General features: G+C 36.4%; 1 protein-coding gene across 1 annotated transcript in view; it reads left to right on the top strand.

Moving 5' to 3' along the window:
• Nucleotides 1-753: 753 nt before the first annotated feature.
• The window catches only part of Cyyr1 (cysteine and tyrosine rich 1), a 112,863-nt gene continuing 92,206 nt past the window's right edge, over nt 754-21,410 (top strand). The window contains exons 1-2 of the mRNA XM_046430480.2: nt 754-1,224; nt 6,310-6,412. Coding sequence (XP_046286436.1) covers nt 1,152-1,224; nt 6,310-6,412 — 176 coding nt within the window. The 5' untranslated portion in view covers nt 754-1,151. The remainder of the gene's footprint in view (nt 1,225-6,309; nt 6,413-21,410) is intronic.

Here is a 21,410-nt window from a genome sequence, read left to right on the forward strand (position 1 = left end):
AAACTTTAAGATCAAATTGGCTTGGGGAAAAAAAAAAGAAACATTTTGGTATTTTTTTTATTGATATAATTTTGTTCTCAGATTTATAGAATAGTTTAGGGAGCCTTAGTAGTTGTTAGCTAAGAGAAGTATCTCTACTTGTTCCCCCATTTTTTCTCCTTTCTTCATAACATTGAGCACTTGATGATTTTTATTTGAAAGAAAGAAATTTTTTTTTAGATGAGAGCTTTAGAGTTGGTCTTTGATTTTCACATATCCATCTCATTTGCTAATAATTTTTGCTTCCAATCCGAAAAAAAAAAAAACAAAAAACTTTTTCCTTTCTCTTTTCTAATTGCATAGGCCAGTAACTCCAGAATATTGTTCAACAATAGTGATGAGTGTGTACATTCTTGTTTTGTTTTGCTTTCCCTTGCTTCACTGGCATGCTTTCATTACGTATTTAATAAGTAAAACATTTTACCAGCTTTCAGCAAAGATACCAGACAGTTACTGTACTTTCCAATTCTGGATTTTCTTTACTCTCATTCTTTGTACATTTAGTTTCAACCCTGAAAATTCCCTTCATTTGTTTAGAGATAAAAAAAAAAAGTAACGTTTTTTATCTATTGCTTATGAAGGACAAAATAGTGCTAGAGGGTAGGCAGGAAAAGGAGCTGGTTAAACACCATAGCAACAGCCCAGACAGAGGGTTAGAAAAAGTTCCTTCGGGACAAGGCCGTGTCCTCAGTCACTCTACAGAAGGAAGCACAGCATCGTGGGGAGGAGTCGCGCCACCCCGCCCTGGGCCCCCTGTTAGTGCCACCCGCGGAGATGAAATGTGAGCCTGGGTGGCCCGGACGCCAAAACAGCCGCCTCCCTCAAGTGCAGTGGGGAGGGACAAAGAGTCCTCAGTCCCCAGCGCGTCGGGCCACCGCGCACCAGCCGGGAGTCCCGCACCTCTCACGCACGCGACGCGCAGACAAGCTCTCCTCGGAGGTTGGCTGGGCCATGGCCAGATTCCCGCTTGGCCGGGCTCTCAGGAGCACTGCTCTCTCGGTCTGACCGCACTCCATCCTCCCGTGCCCTCCGGTACCGCACGCTCCTTTAACTCCAGCCTCGGTCCACACCGTCCGTCCGTCCTGGCGCGCAGTCTCGGGCCCCCGGCTTGGATGGACGCCCTGAGGCTGCCCGGGCATCCAGGGGTCTTGCTTCCGAAGTTGGTCCTGCTTTTAGTCTACGCAGGTCAGTGATGGAGGGCGGCGGGAGAAGGTCAGGGGTCTAGGGACTGTGATCAGGTCGCCGTCTGGGCAAACGCTGGCTGGGCAGGACAGAAAAGGACCTTTGTAGACAGCAGAGCTTGTGGAAGTCCCCGACAGGCGACAGCAGGAACCAGCTCGCTTGAGCCCTCTGCTCGGCCTTTTGTTTTTATATTTTTGATTTTTTTTTTTCTTTAACTTTTCTTGTTTGCTTTTTTTCCCCTCTTTTTTCTCTCTGCCAAGCAACTTGGAATCCACATTCCGGTACTTCGGGGATTTCACTCTAAGCAGGACAAAATGTATCAAGGATTCAAGGGAAATCTGGGGCGGTGGCGGGGACTAAGGGGTAATGGGAAATCACTTTCAAAAAAACATCTGAAGCAAAGAAGTACTGCTAAATTTAAAAATAATGTAATTTGGTGAATTTCCCCTTTTGTTATGGGTAACTCATGGCCCCTTCTATTTCCCATTTTCTGAATATTCCGGGGTTTTTTTTTTTGTTTGTTTGTTTGTTTGTTTGTTTTGTTTGTTTTTTCCTATTAGAAATAAAAAGCCTTACACTTTTGCTTTTGCTCTTTAGGAGAGTCACAAGTATTGAAAGCTAGACAATTGAATGCTCTGACTTAAACATACAATTTTTGAGAGTCAGGAATTCACCCAGAGTCTAATCTGTTTTCTTTGATGTGGCTAAGCACTTGTACGTGAAGGACATCTCATTTTCCTCCTTCCATTTACTCTTAGTGAGAATTGCTAATAATTAATGAAGCAAGTGGATTTTCTTGTTTTGTGATTGATACAGACCCCTAAATGGCCTTTCATTGGTTATTCAAGTAGAAAGTTAATTACATATGTGGTCCTTGCATCTGTTTGGTTCACAAAACAGTGCCAGCAAAAACCAAGTTCTTTGTAAAATGTTTTCATGTCTCTAAGTTCCTATGACAAAAATCACAGTCTTACCCATGACCTTGAAATGCTAAGTATATGAATAACATTGCAATTTACCTTTTAAGATTTAAAAAATTCTGCCACTGGAATGAAGATGCTCTTCTACTTTGTTACCTGAGAACCAAGGGAATTGAATTCCTTATCCAACTTTGACAGAAAGGAGTCAGAATAACTTTAATAGAAATTTTTGATCTGTTTATTAAAATGCAAAACTTGTTTTATTGTAGGGGAAATGCTGACTTTCTAATATAGAAATTCGTAGAAGTAGAAAAGTCTACTATGAATCTAACATTTTAATCTGATTGCAGTATTCATTTTATTTAAATCCTATGAGGCTTTCCATATTTGATGGAGTATCAATTGCACTCATGTTAGTTTTATTTAAAAATCTCTTTATTAGTTCATTGGAAGCAATGATGATTCTTTCTCCTCTTCTGCTTATCAAAAGAGAATAAAAATACGAAAATAATAAACAAATGAAATTTGCTTAATCCTTGCTTGCCCTTACTCAGACACTTCACTGAACCAGTTTTTTTCTTATTCTTGTGGGTATTTTATGCCCTTGGTGGACTGAAAGTTTCTACTTTGCACCCCTGTCCTCTTCCTCTAGTTCTTTCAATGCTAGGTCCCCAGCTCCCCAGGACTCAGGAAACCAGCAAGGCTGGCTGGCTGCAAGGTTGCTTCCTATGGATAGCTGTCACTCCTTCTGTTTCTCTGATTCTCAATCTACCTAGTAAACTACGAAGTAATTGCAAGCCAGTACTAGGTTGTCTTTCATAAGAAATATTTAGTTAATGAGTTCTTTGGTGTTGATTCCTGAAATTCTTATTTCAAGGCCTTTTTAAGCTTGCCCTATTTATTGGAAAATAAGCAGAGATCATGCTCTGAATTTTTTCTGGGCAAGATCTTCAAAGAATAGAGAAGCCCCAGACAAAAGGAGATGGGTTAGGGCATATAGTGGAAACAAAGGCATAAACAATGAGCTGGATATGTTCAATGATGGATAATTCCATTTGGTTAGAACTAAGATATAAAATTGGAAGTGTCTGTTGGGGCTAGATGCCAGAACACCATAGAAATAAAAATATTCAAACAGTGTGGTAAATTACCAGTTTCTTGGGACAAAAACCAAAGTATATAAACCATTTACTTTCTGAATTATTTTCTGCAAAATGAATGCATTAAATTCCACCTTCCAAGACCGGCACGGGTGGTGCCCACCTGTAATCCCAGAGGCTCTTGAGGCTGAGGCAGGAGGATCTCGAGTTCAAAGCCAGTCTCACCAATGACGAGGCACTAAGCAACTCAGTGAGACCCTGTCTCTAAATAAAATACAAAATAGGACTGGGGATGTGGCTTAGTGGTCAAGTGCCCCTGAGTTTTATCCTTGGTGTCTCCTCCCCCCTCCTCCAAAAAAAAAAAAATCCATATTCCATGTGGTTTTGCAAATAACAGCAAGGTTTCTATACCTGAATTATCATGGTTTACCCTCAGGTCACCTTTGGAAAGATACCCACTGTAGTGTTTATATTATTGTCCAACTCCCACTGCATGCTACAAAGACAGGATTTGGTCAAGGTTTTACCTTCTGGGCCAAAGCCAGTGCTTCTACCCCCTCCCTTTCCTTCCTCTCTTGTCCTTAGCTATAGCTTGCAAATGCCATTTGCAAGCAAGTGCTTCAAGCCAGATATGGCTTTTCCTGTACTGGACATTCCTTAAGGAGGGGTGCAGGGTGAGTAGGGGAACCTTCTTCCACATCATGCCTTTAATTAAAAAACCTTTGAAGAAAGTTTGAACTGGCTAATTTTCAGGGATATTAACTTGGATATTAGAAGTGATATTATTTATCTTCCAAGGACAATTGGAGTATTCCATTCTCTCACAAATGAGAAAATGACCCTGTACAGTCCAGAGTAGGATCTTCATAAAATTATCCTCACAATCAGCCAGAGAAAGCAATTAACATCACAAAATGAGCTTTAAGGTAAGACTGAAAACTCAGTCAGGCAAGGTCATGATTGTGACTGTGTTTGACATACTATTAAATTTGCCCTTTTCAGTAGTAGCTTAATTCTGGGAAATAGACAAGAGTACTGGAAAATGCCATAAAAATAATGGACAATGTGTGACATGATCTAGATGTTTACTGCAGGTATAATCCAGTTTCTTGGCTACAAGATTTTGGGCTTGGTTTCCTGTAATGTTGGCTCAAAATATTTTGATAACACCATGTTCTTATGATAGTAGTAATTGGAGTACAATGTTAGTAACTGAATCTTTGATATCCATGGAGAATTTTAGAGGGTTTCACTGCCCTGGGCATCATTCAAAAGGCACCTGTGAAGTTACTTACATATTGGTATCTTCCTCTGACAAAACAGTGAGGACTTGGCTGTGTCATGATTTTAGTGATTTTTAAGAACATGAAGCAATGTATTCCTGCTAAGTCCAGAGATAATTGACAAGTCTAAAATTTTCAACAAATTGAACAGGCCTAAAAATGAGAGCTACAGAAAACTCATGGAGAAAATTATAAAATACGTAGTCTCAAAAAGTGTGGTATCCATGGGGACTGGAACTGTAGCTCAGTGGCAGAGTGCTTGCCTAGCTTGTGTGAGGCACTGGGTTCAATCCTTAGCACCACATAAAAATAAACAAATAAAATAAAGGCATTATGTCCATCTACAACTACAAAAAATATTCTTGAAAATGTGTGACATCCTTTGCAAAAAATAGTGATGGGTAATACATTAGCTTCTCCCTTGGATATAAATGATACTGTGTTTCTCTCTTTGAAATTTAAGAGTGGATTTCAGTAGAGTTACTGAAAACTTCAAGGTTCATATTTATTAATCTGTAATGTAGAAATAAAATTGAGGGAAAGACAATATGAACTTTCTTACTTGTTCCACAAAATTCATGCATTATTAATGAAGGCAGATGAGCTTTGAGACCTTCTGAACACGTCCCTTTGTAAAGAACTATTTTAGCAAAGAGGGGATTTAAAACCAGTCTAAACTTTCTTTTCTAGATAAATGAATACAGGGATGTGTAGACAAAAATATAATGTTTTAATACTTTAAATGTTATAACTCTTAGGAACTCAAAAATTTTGTATAATTTGTACAATAATGTTATCTTCAAGGACTGAGTTGAAAATGACTCATTTGGTGATTCTTGAATATATAACTTACATTATCAGACTATTTAATGTTTTTCTAATCATATACCTGAAACTCACACATCAAATATAATTCATTTTACTGATTATAACTCAGTGATAACCTTAAACTGTTGGATATAAATCGCTTTCTACTTAAGTAGAAATCACTTTCTACTTAGGTAGAATAAAGAATTTCCAAAGCTAGTGCGATTTGTACTCGATATTTCTGGTATAAATTTTACTTATTGAAGAATACATTGAAAAAAATAACAATTTGGTTTTGTTGACTCCCACATATTCTTTTAACCCCCAAACACACTTTTCCACTTTCCACTTGATGTTTCAAAACTTAAGAGTTCTTCCCTGTGATATTAAACTATTAATTATTCACAAATTAATTATCTGTGTGAGCTCTTTGTATAACTAACTCGATCACCTTCCACCTCATTTGTGTTTTGCTGTATGTATGCAAACTGTATTTATGAGGGTAAAAATAGGTGTTAAAGGAAAAACATATAATGCATTGTCATGTCAGTCGTACATTGGTTTTAGATTGTCACTCTTTTGGTATGAGCCCTTTCAGAAACACTTTCCATTAGTTGAGGTTGAGAATGTAACACCCTAAAATCAGAAAACCATCAATTTAAAACTATTATAAGAACTCTGTTGACAAATGGAATGGCTGATTAGTTGGCTCATTCATTCATTTCTCCCTTCATTATCTCAGTTAATCAACACCCCCTCCCAATGATTGTGCTTGGTGCAGGAGATTCAAGAATGGTCTTGGCCTTTACCAGCCTGGAGTGTGACTGAGAAGAAAGGCTAGTTTAGATTCTTGCACATGTTATGGGATTCACAGCATGACCATGAAGATACAAGTGTACTGAAAAAGTGATTGTTGACCTACTAAAACATGAATTTGATTTCACAACTCTAACTGCTTTTGTGGTTTCTGTTGTTTAGAGGATTGCCTTGCTCAGTGTGGCAAAGATTGCAGATCCTATTGCTGCGATGGGACCACGCCCTACTGTTGCTCCTACTATGCCTACATTGGGAACATTCTCTCGTGAGTACTGCTCACATTTGGCAATATTGATGTTGTTGGGTTATGTTTTCAAGCGTACTAAATTAAAGATATGGCTTAAAAAATTTAAGATCAGTTGCTTATTTTGATACTGGGGATTGAACCCAGATGCATATTACCACTGAGTTATATCCCAGCCCTTTAAAAAAAAATCATCTAAATTTATTAATTATTTTTTTGTGGAACTGGTGATTAAACACAGGTGCACTCCACCACTGAGCTTCCTACCCAGCCCTTTTTATTTTACTTTATTTTTTTATTTTGAGATAGGATCTACCTAAGTTGCTGAGGATCTTGCTAAGTTGCTGAGGCTGGTCTTTAACTTGCCATCCTCCTGCCTCAGCCTCCCAAGTTGCTGGAATTCCAAGTATGCACCACCACACCTGGCCCATGTGGGAATTTTTGGTGTGATGGGGATGTTTCACACCATGTTGTGGTATATTAAATGACTATACATAAGTCAGTGCTTGGAACTATCCATTTACAATTGGTACATTTTATTGTAAAGCTGCCTCAAAATGGTAGATGAGAAACATAATATAATTGGTTACTAGCATAAAATCTTTACTGTAGATATTAAGCACTCATCATTACCTAGTATTTTGTATTATTTGACAAAATGGACAAGTTAGTATAAATTGAAATTAGAAAAGAGTTAAAAATGATAGTTTTAGGGTTGGAGATAAAGCTCAGTTGGTAGTAGTGCTTTCCTCACATGCACAAGTCCCTGGGTTCAATCCCCAGCACCACCAAAAAAAAAAAAAAAAAAAAAAGATTGCTTTGTTTCTTAATTATGTGTACTAAATAATGTTTTAAGTAGATCTTATGTAGTTTAAATATTGTCCATGATATGTTTTCATCTGCTGTGGTGAAGGATTTATAAGTTAACATTTGTTATTTAATTATGGCAGGTTTACTTTGCCATCCAGGTATTAATTGTCTAATGCATCCAGTAGATATCAGGGGGAAGAGAGATTATGAATAAAAAGCTGTTGAGATACAAAATATCAATTCTCTGCATAATACTCAGAAAACAGTTTCAGGAACAAAGTTTAGAGGCCAAGATAAGATATGAGTGAGTCATGTAAAATCAAACCACACACATATACACACACACACACACACAAACACATACACACACATTATGAAAACAGGTACCTGCAGGATGTGTTAAGTATTTCACCATAACAAATTAAGAATGTATTTTAGAGCTGCTTCCAAACAAAGGGAAATGAGGAACCAGGACCTGCCTTCAGGATTGAGCTTTTGGAAGAGTATGTGTCAGTCCTCTGCCCGTTAACTGAGATAAAGAAGGTAGAGAATTAGAAATTAAAAATTTTTCTTGAGTCAAAATCCCCATGGCTTTCAGATGGTAGCAGTGGTCTGGCTGCCAACCTCTTGTTTTGCTTTTCAAGTGAATGTTGGAGTGTTCCCAGTCTGCTTAACTCGTGCCCTTTGAAGACCAAGTGGAAATGGGAAATATTAGGCACTAAGTCACCTTGCCCAGCTATTTTAGGGATGTGACATTGAGCAGGCTTATAACACATCCTCCATTTCCTGAAAATAGAAAACCTGGCACCACAGGAACTTTCTAGAACCAACACTGGGGATCAAATTCTTTTGAATATGGCTTTAAAAAATAAGTGATACTTTCAGATACTTTTGAAGACCATGCACAAACGTCAATATACGCAATTTAAGTATTCTTTGAAAATGCAAATAAACTCTAAATGAATATTTGAATTTTCCCTCCTGGAAGATTTGGTAGGAAAAGAGAGTTAAGCACATCTTCTACCTTAGAAAACTGTCAGAATGATTTTCACATGAATTTATCAGTTGCTGTTTACAGTTGTATATTTTTAGAATTTAAAGTAATTTAAAATCACTTATTAACAGATTAGAAATTTATTTTTGAGTAATCTCCACATGCCAGATGGTACTGTTTCAGGTGAAACCAGCAGATAATACAGATTTGGGGACTTAGGTTCAGAGATTCTGGGATTGTTTAGTCTTGTCTCCTGGCCCATCTCTCTGTCCACTAATTACATTGTGGTGTGCATAGCGCCCCTGTTTCTTACCTCATAGCTACTTGCACTCTGGTAAATATGCATAGAACATGTAATTACTTATTAATCAGAATATTTTTAAAATTTAAATTTACAAATGTGCTTTATGTGTGATTTACATTTGCAATCAAATCCATACTCTGATGATGCAGGCTCTAACTAATTTCACCTTTTGATTACAGTAAATCATTAGTTGCATTTCATGTATTTATTTGGGTTATTAGGACCATGTACTCATTATGTTTAGGGAAAAAAATAATTGTGTTTTGGAAAGGAAAATAAACACAGATGGCATTATATTTCAGGCAGTTAAAATTGAACTTTCTGTTCAAAATAGAAGCCATTGACTGTATCCCTTGCTAAACAATTTCTAGCCAAAAAAAGAAAGAGAGAGAGAGAGACTTTAAAGTGTTTTCCCCACTGGATAAAAAAGAATGCATTTTCAGGATTTCCAGTTATTGTTTAACATTTGAAAAGAGCTCTTAACTCCACCCAAAGCTTTATTTTATTTTTTTTTAAGTTGTGGGAGGGTGGGAGAGGTGCAGTAGTTAGAAAATAATCAATTCTAAGAATACTTCCAAGAGTCTCTTTCATGCACAATTTTCAAATATTGCCATTTTGGAACTCAGAAACTATGCTCTTCCTCTTTCAAGCATCCAGACCACATTCCTGACCAAAAAAAAAAAAAAAAAAAAAAATCAGTTTAATGATGTTAACAGAAAGTTAAATTTTTGTGGTTATCATAGTAATAAAGAAAAAAAACAATGTACAATAAAATGTTAGATATTTTAAATGAGTAATTTTATAATTCACTTTATTTTTCATTTATTTTCAAAGTAAAAATATTGGATAAGTTTAAAATGAGCTAAAAAACAGTAGAGAATATACTTTGACATATTTTGGACTGTTCCTAAGTTGGTAAAGTTTGGTTCACATGACTCTTCTTGCTGAGGTCACCCGGAAACCAACCTAGTTATCAGAGTTGAGAGATATTCAGCCCTTGATTCTGTTTACTTCACCTGATTTCACTCTTTTGCAAACTAATCATTAAGATTCACTTTTAAAGAAATTATAGGAGCCGACTTCCATTATTTTTTAGTTGAAAAGTTTTCTTTTACTCAGTTTCCCCCTTCTTTTAGGATATTTTCTATACCAAACATGAGTTACTTTGGGCAGATAAATTCAGGACCCACACCTCAATTTTGTTTCTTGTTTCCCTGAGGAATTTTTAAATTTACTTCTGTCTCCTGAAAACCTTTCAAAATTAAACTTAAAAAATAGAATACCTACTTTTGGTCCTTCCAGTCACAGATACTGACTTCTATATAGGAGAATAATGTTATCTTCCAGAATTTAAGAATAATTTTTATACTCATTGGCATATATTATTTAATCAGTTAATTATTTATAAATGCACATAGAGTGCTTATTACCATGGCATAGCTGGACAAGGTCCTGGGGTCCAAAGATGAATAAATGATACATCTTGACTTCTAAGACCTTGAAATCTAATAAGATAATGTAGCCAAATAATTTTTGAGGTAATCCATGAAGTGTTATTGAAGGACCAGAGAGAAAACAGCCCAGCCTGCTTGTGTGTATGTGTCTGAGTGTGAGTGTGTATGTATATGTGTGTGTGTGTGTATTTAGAATGAAATGTTTAGAGAAGCTTCAGAAAAGGCATTTGATCAGAGTTTTGAAGGAAGAGTAGGAATTTGTATAGATTCACAGTGAAAAAGGGAAGTGTATTCCAGACAGAGAGGCTCCTATATACAAAGGCATAGATAGAAGGAAGGAAGTGATCAGTTGGGAAAAACCCATGTTATTCAGCTTAGTTAAAGGGGGGAGGTTAAAATCTGACTATAACATGGGAATAACTGGGTCAGATACAAGATAGATTCTTTTTTAAAAGTTAATTAATTTATTTTTACATACATGACAATAGTGGAATGCATTATACTCATTATTACCCATTTATAGCACAATTTTTCTTAACTCTGTATATAAAGTAGGTTCTTAACAACATACTTTTATTGGCCATTCCTACCAAAATTCCAAAGAAATAATTCAGTCTTTTTCTGATAAAACTAGCCATCTGGTTTATGCAGGAAGCATGCATTCCTAGACACCACTTAGAACCCTACACAAAGGTGAGCAGGCTCCAAGCTCTTATTTACTCCATAGATGAAAAGTTTAGAATGTAAACTTTGAGATGTTAGATTATTTGGAAGATTTTATATGGCAAATGTGCAACCTTGTAATTTTTTCTTAAATTTAAGAGATTGTTGACCAGGAGGACAATTACTTGAACATTTAGAAGCATTTGGTATGCTTAAAAATGAGAATTTGGGCCAAGTTGAGAAATAAACAATTTACCACCAGATTGATTCTCAAACATTCATTCAGCAACTCTTCTCCATGAAAGATGAAATACTCTGTGATGAATATGAAAAGGACATTTACATTTTTGCTGCTGATGGAATTTAATTGACATTTCCTAGAGTGTGGATCCACAGTAAAGACATAGTGTATGAAGTACTTTTTAAAATTGGTAGAAGTCAGGGGGAAGAAAGGGTGCATCTGAGTGGTTAATTACTGTTATCTAATGGGACAAAATAAAAACAGGACTGTCCTATAAATTAAAGTATTCTGCCATGTGAATAAGAGAATAATTGAATAATTTTAAATATGAACTAGAATTTGACTGTTTTGGACACAATGAGCCAGATGACAAGATACAAGTTTTAATTCACTAACTCAAAAATAGATTTTAGCTTTTCTAATTTGCCATTGTGAAATGCTGATCTGTCTAAGGATTCTTCAGAGCACCATCTGGTCATCATAAAAACCCCCATGGGGGAAAAAATCAAGAGGAAGAACTAATAATGGAGATCCTGGTGGGATTAAGTTTCTTTTCTTTTCAATGAAATGTGAAAGATGTATTACCCACAGTTTTGCAAAGACAGCTAATAAATATCACAACTGTGGTTTTAGAGCCAGGCTGTGCATGAAAGCAAAGCTGGAATAAAAGATAAAGGTTTCATATTTTCAAATGACACTTGAGTCCTATGATCATTAACTGAGTGTTCTGAATTAAACACAGGAGGGTACTAAAACACTGACAGAAACAATGCATTTTAACAGAGCTTAGGCATTCATTAAAGACATCAATTAAATTAAAATAATTTTAGTCTTAGACATGGGGAAAAAAACTCTGAAGAATACATACTGAGTGAATCAAAGTTTGTGGGATTTTTTTGGTTGTTGTTTTAATAATGGCACAAAGATAAGTAACTAATATGATGTTTACAAAATACAAACTTGATTTAAAATGTACAATAACAGGTTTGATATAAGAAGGTGGTCAGGGGCTGGGGATGTAGCTCAGTGGTAAAGCACTAGTCTGGCATCTGCAACACCTCAACCACAAACAAAAGGAAGAAGGTTGGTGGTTCTCAGAAGACACAAAATTGCATCTTATAGGTTATTTTCAGTAAGAACAAATAAAAATGTGTTGCATCTAAAGCTTCTCGCCATCAGATTTATAGTGTATCCTAATTGCCTAACCCCTGTGGAAAACACAGTATGCAGTTGAACCAGTGAGGAGGATCTTTAACTTCAACATTAGGACCTGTAAAGTCTTCTAGGAGTAATTTTAAGATCCAACTTGGATAGAAAAACAATTAATAAAATTCATCAGTCAGAATAAAACACTTAGGAAACCCAGAAAATTAAAAAAAAATGTTTTAACCTAAGAGATATCTTTAAAAAACAGAACAAAAAATAAAACCCCACTTAACCTTGAACACTATGCTCAGTGGCAGGACAGTGAAACCCTTCCCTTTCAAGATAGCAGTAGGACCAGCTAGTGTCTCTCACCACTGCTGTTCATCATAGTGCTGAAAACCCTGGCAGGTGCAATCGACAGGACACGTATAAAGACAGGTAGAAGGAATTGGCAAGGAAGAAACTAAATTGCTGTTACTTACAAATGATATAATTGTCAATACTCTTCAGGTTATAAAACTAATAATAGAATTCACTGTGATGACAGGTTACAAGGCCAGTGCACAAAAATTCGTTTATCTCTATATGCTAACAATGCTGATTAGAAAATGTACTCTGTGTGTATGTGTGTATGTGTGTATGCACTGTATATAATATACATGCATATATACATAAACAAGTCTCAAATACAATATAAGTAATCTAATAATATATGCTCGGCATTTATGTAATAATCCAAATACATAAAAATTTCAGGGTATGAAGAGAAATCTAAAGACATTGAGAAGTATATATAATTTATGGATAGGAATGGTGTAATGATGTCAGTGCTGGGATATGTCACTTACTCCTGAACTATCTGCAAATTCCATGTAATTCAATCAAAATCCACAGAATATTTTTTACCAAATTTGAAAGACTAGGCTTAAAACTTATGTGAGATAATAAAGGGCCCAGAAAAGTGAGGATAGCTATGAAAAAAGAGCAAGATAAGAAGACATGCCTCTTAGATGGTAAGGTTTATTATAAAGTTATAGAAAATAAATTGTGCCATACTGGATCACAGATAAACCAAAAATAATACAGAGCTTACAGATGACTTATACATGGGGGAGCTTGATAGGTAACACAAATAGCATTAGAAATCAATAGAGGTGGATGGGTTATTAAATAAATGATGCTAAAAGTATTAGCTACTCTTTGAATAAACATTAAACTAGATTAGTCCATTTCTCTGCATCCAAAATCCATTCCTATCGAACTAATTACATAAATTCAAAAATCAACTATTTATAATATTTAAAAAGGGGAATATTACAATATATGCTTTATGTTTTAAAAAGTTGAAACAGAATTTAGAGTGTTATCACTCTATGAAAATAATAATTATCTGTGTAGATATGTTTAACCTATATGTACTATAAAATGTATACATGTATGAAACATCACGATACCCAATTAATATATGCAATTTTTATGTTTTTATGTATAATATCAGAAAAACAGTTTTTAAAGCAAACAAAAAAAAAGAAAGAATGGCATTATAGTGTCTGGATAGAAAGGTTTCTAAAAAATGAATAAATAAAAAGCACAAATAGTAAAAGTAGAGATATACTAAAAATCATTGAACTGTACACTTTAAACTGTTGAGTTTTGTGGTATGTGAATTATATCTGTTTTTTTTCAATGGTGAATATATAGGGCAACTGAATTCCTAGATAGAAGTAAGAGAAAAAAATCCCCACTTGGAGAAGATACTGGTAATTCTTATGATTTACATAAGATTAGTTTCCAGAATACTCAATAGGAAAATGTGCAATTCATATATTAAAAAAAAAAAAACCTCATAGGGCAGAATACTGAAGTTCAGGCCATAAACATACAGAAGAGGTACTGCATGGCTACCTGAAGCATGGGAAGCCATTAAAAACGATGAAATGCCTTCTCACACCCATCAGGGGGCTGTCCATATTTCATAATTCTGATAACACCAAGCAAGGTGGTCAAAGCTGAGAGGGTCCCCACAATGCCAAAAGGAGAACATAAACCCTTAAAAATACCTGGAGAGTAATTTGACCCCATCTAGTAAAGCTGAAGATGGCAACCCTTAGAACTTAGCAATAGTTCTCCATTATATCTTTCCTAGAAATTTTCAGACATGCAGGAGGAGACATTTGTAATATTTGTTGACATATTATTTAGAATAATAAAACACTGGAAGCAACGTAAATATCTACCAGAAGAGCGTGGATAAATAAATTACGATATATTTGTTCCATGGAAGAGGTAGGTGATTAAAATAAATCAGTGTAAATTAACATATCATTATAGTAAATCTTGAAACTGTAATGCTGTGTAAAAAAAGAGTGAATTAAAGATGAATGTGCACAGCATGCAACATAATTCTGTGTATTATTTATGGAAATGTGCACATGGTAAATGTGCAAATGTATGAAGGAGAGAAGGGGTGCATGTGAATTTTAGACTGCCCAGGACTTGAGGGGTGTCCAGAGATAAAGGACTTCATCAGGTACAGATGGCCCTGGCAAACTGGGACAAATTAGTCACCACAGGGAGAAGCATAAGGCCACATAGTCTTCAACTGTGTAATATTTTATTACTTAAAAAATTGAACAACTGAAGGGAAAATTACAAATTGTTAACATGTAATTACTCTGGTTGGGTATGTAGGTATTTATATGGTTTCTGACTTAAAGGTGGTTCCACTTATGATTTTACTTTATGATGGTGTGAAAGCAGTATGCAGTCACTAGAAATAGTACTTTGGGCCTGTACCCTGACTCATCCCTATAATTCCATCACCTATGGAGGCTAAGGCAGGATGAATCAGAAGTTCCAGTTCAGCCTCAGCAATTTAGCAAGACATTGTCTCAAAATAAAAAGGGCAGGGGATATAGCTCGGGAGTAGAGAACCCCTGGGTTTAATTCACAATACCATCAAAAAATACATGAAAAGAAATAGTACTTCAAATTTTGAATTTTGAACTTTACCAAGCCAGTAATATGCAATACAAAACTCTCATGATGCTGGCCAGTTGCAACAAGTACCCTCTCTGAGCAGCCATGCCATCCCAAGAGGAAGCTATTGACACTCCACGGTGTACTTTGTTTCCAGCATTTGGGGATATTGTGTTGTGTGGTTTTCCATCCCATATTGCCTACAAAATGCTCATCTATGAGAATACACGAGATAGTCACCACTTTGTTATAAAATAGTCTTTGTATTCAATGATGTCACTTGACTCCAGGCTAATATAAGTGTCCTGAGTATATTTAAGGTAGGTTATGCTAGACTTTAATGTTCTGTTGGTTAGGTGTATTAGAACACACACACACACACACACACACACACATATATATATATATATATATATATATATATATATATATATATATATATATAACTTCATATCATTATTGTTGTGGAGCTTCTATGTTTGTAATGCACAATTTGATAGTCCTTGTAATTAAAAAGAGAATAAAGAAATGAAATTTGGATGATGGCTGTCATGCGATCACCTGGACACCTTGTTCATATACAGATTCTCATTTGGTAGGCTTAGGTGGGGCCTGAAATGCTGCACTTCTAACGACTCCCAGACCATACTGGTGCTTCCCATCATGGTGCCATTTGACAGTGTCTTGTGCTACAGGATGAAATGATAGAAGAGCCTGGGACATGTGTACTGAGATGTGAAAAGAACAAGTCCGCTTAATTTCTGAAGTTTCTGTTTGGGATGATTGGGTGGATCACATGCTGAGAACTAATGGAGGATATGCAGGAGGTTCAGAGATGGGAATGGATTCTGTTTTGAGCATATGGGGGGAGGCTGGTAGACTATACATCAATGTCTGTGAGCCTTCACTGGTGGAATGCACCAGTCTGAAGCTGAGTAAAGAACACAGAGCAGCACGTAGAGACTTGGAAGTGAGGAGCCTAAAGCTGCTGGTGGAAAAGATATGGGGAGATGAATAAGTTGTTCTGAAGACAGGCAAAAGAAACAGAACAGCAAGCCAATGATGGAGCTCCAGGGACATTCAGCAGCATGCAGTGATGTCTTCCTCTTTCACATTTGGAGGCCATTTCAGCCTCCTTCACCTCTATCAAAACTGATCTGAATACACCTAACATAGTGGTGTGGACAAATGTCCCTATTTTGTTTTATTTGTTTTTGTGTTTAATATTGCATAAAATGTAGGTAGGATTCATTGAATTTCAGTTCATTCTGAATTGCATATGGTACCCTAAAAAAACAGATTAGGTGATGGTCCATCTATATTTAATCTGTGGCTGAAGCAGATCACTTCATATCTGGTCACATATTTGAGGTTTTAGGGGTTCTTTTCATTAGATACAAATCACAGTTATTATTTTGTAAGAGAATGTGTGTTTGGTGATGGTAGAGATTCTTAGAATGTAGAGCACTACTATCTACTTAATGTTTTCTCCATCCCAAATGCTTAGAATATGTTTTTTTTTTTTTTTTTTTTTTTATTCTTTGGAGTAGCACTTATGGCCTAGGTATTATTATTTCTGTCTGTCAAAATGATGAGGTTTGGGCTTAGAGTTAAGTAATCATGCAGTTGCACTCAGGTGTGATGGAGTGGGCTAGCATTTAAATGTAGATGTACTTTCTGCTTTACTCACTGACTCCTGATAATCTGAAGGAGGTTTCAAGATGGGCTGAAAGAAGATTGCTATTGTTAGGAAGACCCATACCATGTTTGGGGATAGTCTTTTCTTTCCTTTATTATCTGGACTAAATTCCTTCCTATATGCTGCTATGACAGTATCCTTTCTAGGCCATGTTATTGTTATCCATTTATCCAAGTTTCTAAGTTATGGGTCTGTCCTCTCCTGGTTATGTTCCACACCTGAGAGGACAAGGGAGCCCCTTTGCCAACTCACCATCCAAACTACAGGGTCTATTGGTCTGAAAGATCCAATGACAAATCATTTACAGGCAGGTCAATCCTGCATTTAAACATGAAAAGCCTGAGATTTTGCAGGGTCTAAATTAATATTCATCATCTGGATAAATATTTGTTTAGACAAGTCAAATCATAATATGAATATGTTATTGGTTTCGGAGATTGTCTTCATAGAATACAGATTAGATGTTATTGCAGAAGAAAAGGTGTGATGGAGTCAGTTGTCACTTTCTAATCACACTGTTTATGATAACTTAAAACCAGACGAGAGGGACTAGAATTGAAATGCCAATTTGATGATCATGATTTAACTTCTTGTCATGTTTCCCAGTGACTGCTCTCTATCAATGAGGCAGTGTGATCTGCCAGCATATGACCATTAAGGCAACAGGCTCCCATGGAACTCTATTCACTTCTATAATTTTTAGAGATGATGTGTATTACTGACAAAATTGAGGAGGGAAATTTTATTATTGATAAAATTGAGGAAGGAAATTTACATACACTCAGTGATTTTTCCTCCCTTATATTGGGAGAATTCTGGCAGGCAGCTGCAGCCCAGAGCACAATGTCTGCCAGCCATCTCCCAACTGCAAAATGTTAGGCTGAACACACCCATAACTAATGAAGATTGCAGAGGGCGATGATAACCTCATAAAGTCTAATAGGATTTCATCCAAAAGTGCCACAGGTAAAAACCTTAGCTGTTTAACCCATACCAACTCTCTGTGACTCAAGGACAAACACCATCTCTAGTTTCTATATCATTTCTATGGAATGAGGAAGAAGAAAAAAAGACCTTACAGGTAAAGAGAAAAATTTTTTGTACTTTTGCATAAGCCAGAAAAGAAATAGAGAAAAACCCTGCACATTACTTCAAATGTATTTCTGTATGCATTCACACTGCCAAAAGGCAAGATGAACTATTTCTCTCTGCTGCATTTTGCTAAAGATAAGTGCTACCTTATCTTTTTTGAAGGCTGATCTTGTGTTATATCTGGTATTTGTAGAAGGAGAAAAATGCTGTATTAACAGTATAGAGTTGGTTGCAAATAACTAACTCTATACTGTTAACACAGCATTTCTCCCTCTACAAACACCTGATATAACACAAGATTAACCTCCAAAATATCACTCATAGAAATTGAATTGAGGGGTCTTTTTAAATTTGATTTTTATTAACATTAATTGTACATGTTACTGGGATTCATTGTGATATTTTGCATGCATATAATGTACATTATCAAACCTAGCCTTCCTTTATTCATATCCCCATCCCACTTCCCAATCTCTAGTTAAATGAGTATTCTACATTTAATTTCACAACTTTCAAGTATGAAAGAGAACATGCAGTACTTATTCTTTCTGTATCTGGTTTATTTCACTTAATATGCTGTCCATAGTTCCATCCATTCTGCTGTGAATAACAGGATTTTATTCTTTGCCATGGCTGAATAATATTCCATTTTGTACATATACCACATTTTCTCTATCCATTCGTCCATTGATGGACACCTATGTTGACTCCATCTTTTAGCAATTGTGAAGAGTTAGAATATACATTCATCAAAAAAATACTGAAGGCTCTACTTTGAGGTTATCTCAGATAATATCCATCTTTACATTAAGTAGATAGACCTCACCCTTTTCCAGGTAGAATCAAACAGGAAGCAAATCTTTGATTCTATTCTTAATTAATAGTACTTTTATCAACAGGAAGTTGTAAAAGAAAAGCCACAAAGGTTGAGATTCAGAAAAATCAGGTTTGGGTTTCTCTTTTATGCTATGTAAACTTAATTTTTCTTATATCACTGAACCTCAGTTTGCTAATGTATCAAAAGAAAATATTACAAACAACTTTCCTCCTTCTCATAATTGGGCCAATGGATTTATTCATACATAAAAGCTCCTAGTCCTGGCTTTTCAGAGTTTTTCTGTCATTGATGAAAACACTGGGCTTTGAAAACATCTGGAATTGGGGAAAAGTGGAAACACAGGAGGAAAGCAACTTCTCCAAGGTCATTTGAAAAGTCTGGAAAGATTGCCACTTCTGGTGAGAGGCACTGTTCCTGGCCCTCTGGACTTCCTCAACAGGAGAATGCCACCTGCTGAACTTGAACACCCCTTCCCTCCCCCCTAGAGAGCACTCTCAGCCTTTCCTGAAACAAATGGCCCTCTTAATCAAATGTGATTGCAGTCTGATAACTGCAAAAGCAGCTAATTAAGTCTGGTGTCCTGCTGCCCAGCAATTGCCAAAAGCATAATACACCCTGAAAAGTCAGGTGCATTAAGTCTACAAATCTGTTGTGCTGCCCTAGGCTGACCCGTGAGTTAGAGAAAACAACTGAGAAACAGAGACAAGTCTAAATGAAAGTACATAAACCTGATTTATGAAGAACCACATACGTAATACCAGCGATCTGGAGGTAATGATTTGCTTTATAGTTTCATTATAAAATTCCAATGAGATCCCTTTTAGAAATTTATTTTATGCACAACTTTTCAGAAATATTTATTTTGCATATGCCTGGCTCATCTGGGAATAATTTGTGCTCACAACAAATGTTCTAACTGCTGGTCATTTCAGTAGTGATCATGGTGCTCTCTAGATAGACGTATGCTTTTTTTCATGTGATCGGTTAGAATTGCCCTGATTAAGCTCTTTAAAAACTCTATCAGCAGTTCTCTCAGTGCAAGTCAATGCTTTTAAATTTACAAGAAAAGGGGCAACAACCTGCCTCTGACGTTATTGCACATAACCTACATTTGCAACAATCTCCAGTCTGAACATATTTTCAGGGGTAGCAGATAAATGCCAGATGGTGACGCCAAATAAAAAGTCATTGATCAAAGCAGGGACCAAAAGAGGTCTATCAGTTCCAAAGTGACTTTCCTTTCATTCAGCTTGTTGGTGCTACACAGCCGACTGTTAGATGAGCTCTATGTTTTGCTTAGTGTTTGTGAACTGGAAGGGTTGTTTTCGTTCTGCGCAGGATGAAGGAAGCAGCTACTCAGGGCTGTGCAAAGTGAATGGTAGGAAGATGGAGAGCAGAATCCACAGTACTGCCTAACCAGCCTTGACTTCATTAAGTGTTTTCCTTTCTTTACCCGACCATGGACTAAGCAGCACAAAACACATTGGAGGGCATTAAGGCCAGAGAGAGCTACTGGAGGAGCTCTCTAATTTCAGTAAAGTAAGCAAAGGCTCTTCATGCTTCAAGACCCTGGTAGGCATTCTCTGATATTTTACTTTTGTAGTACTAATGGATGGGGTGAATCCCACTGCTTTTTCTTTTCTTTCTATCCTCCTACCACTCCACCATGGATAGGAGCCCATTTGTTGACATATGTATACAGTAGGGTAAATAAAGCCCAACCTTCTGGCCAGAGAACCAGAAAGGGTTGCCCCAGGGAACTAACAGGTGCTCTAGAGATTGTAGAGATGGAAAACTCAGGGAAGGGGCTTCTATAGTTGCTTGTGAATTCCTGGGCTTACCTCCAGTTGCACATGCATGGATCTGACCCTCAACAGCCCACCACAGACCTGAGAACTAAATACAGGTAAGATAACCACAGAGATCCCACAGCAGTAATTGAGTGGTCACACAGGGGGCCCATCTGAACACGACTACAAAGGTTTTGAAAATGGAATTTACACTGAAACCACAACCCACAGAAGTCTGGTTGGAACTTATTGTCTTTAATTGAATCTAATTGATTGCCTTCTAAAATGAAAATATCAAAATTCTCCATAAGCTTCAACAAAAATTAAGTCTCTTAAAGAATTAAAAAGTCCAGATTGCAATTTAATATACTCAGCATAAAAAGAATCAAGGAAATTTTAACTCATAAGTAAGGTATTAGTCTCACTGACAGATGTTGCAATTACCTAGTAGAGACTTCAAAGAAGTTATTGTAAAAATGATCCATGAAGTTGCCGCAGTCCGGCTGGCTGGGCAAAATAACCGAGGGGGTGACGAGCAACTTGTGTAGATTGATACAGCAGGAGTGGGAGCCGTTTATTGTAGGACTGGAGGGGTATATATACATTCCACACAGCTTATCTTAATTAACATAAACTAGATACAGCAGTCAACCAATAAGGAATCTCCACACTTAATGGCTCGCTGGCGTTACTTCACAAACCACTCCCTCTGCCAAAATGCCAGGTGCCATCTTGACTTGTTTACAGACCCTAACATGAAGTAATGGCAAATACTACTGGAAATTAGTGAAAAAGCCGAAATTTAAAAAAAAAAGATAAGACAATATGAAATTTTAGAACAATAGCAAAAAATATACAGTAACTAAGGTTTAAAAAAATTCTCTATATGGGCTCCAAGGGAGAATCCTGATGTCAGAGTAAAGAATAAGTGAATTTTAAGACAAAGCACTAGAAATTATCTGGTCAGTGAATTATCAAAAAAAAGGAAAAAACATAATGGTTGTTGATG

Source organism: Marmota monax, unplaced genomic scaffold (assembly GCF_021218885.2).
Source record: "Marmota monax isolate L192 unplaced genomic scaffold, Marmota_monax_Labrador192_F-V1.1 WCK01_AAM20220418_F8-fsc00016, whole genome shotgun sequence".
In the NCBI taxonomy this organism is placed as follows: domain Eukaryota; kingdom Metazoa; phylum Chordata; class Mammalia; order Rodentia; family Sciuridae; genus Marmota; species Marmota monax.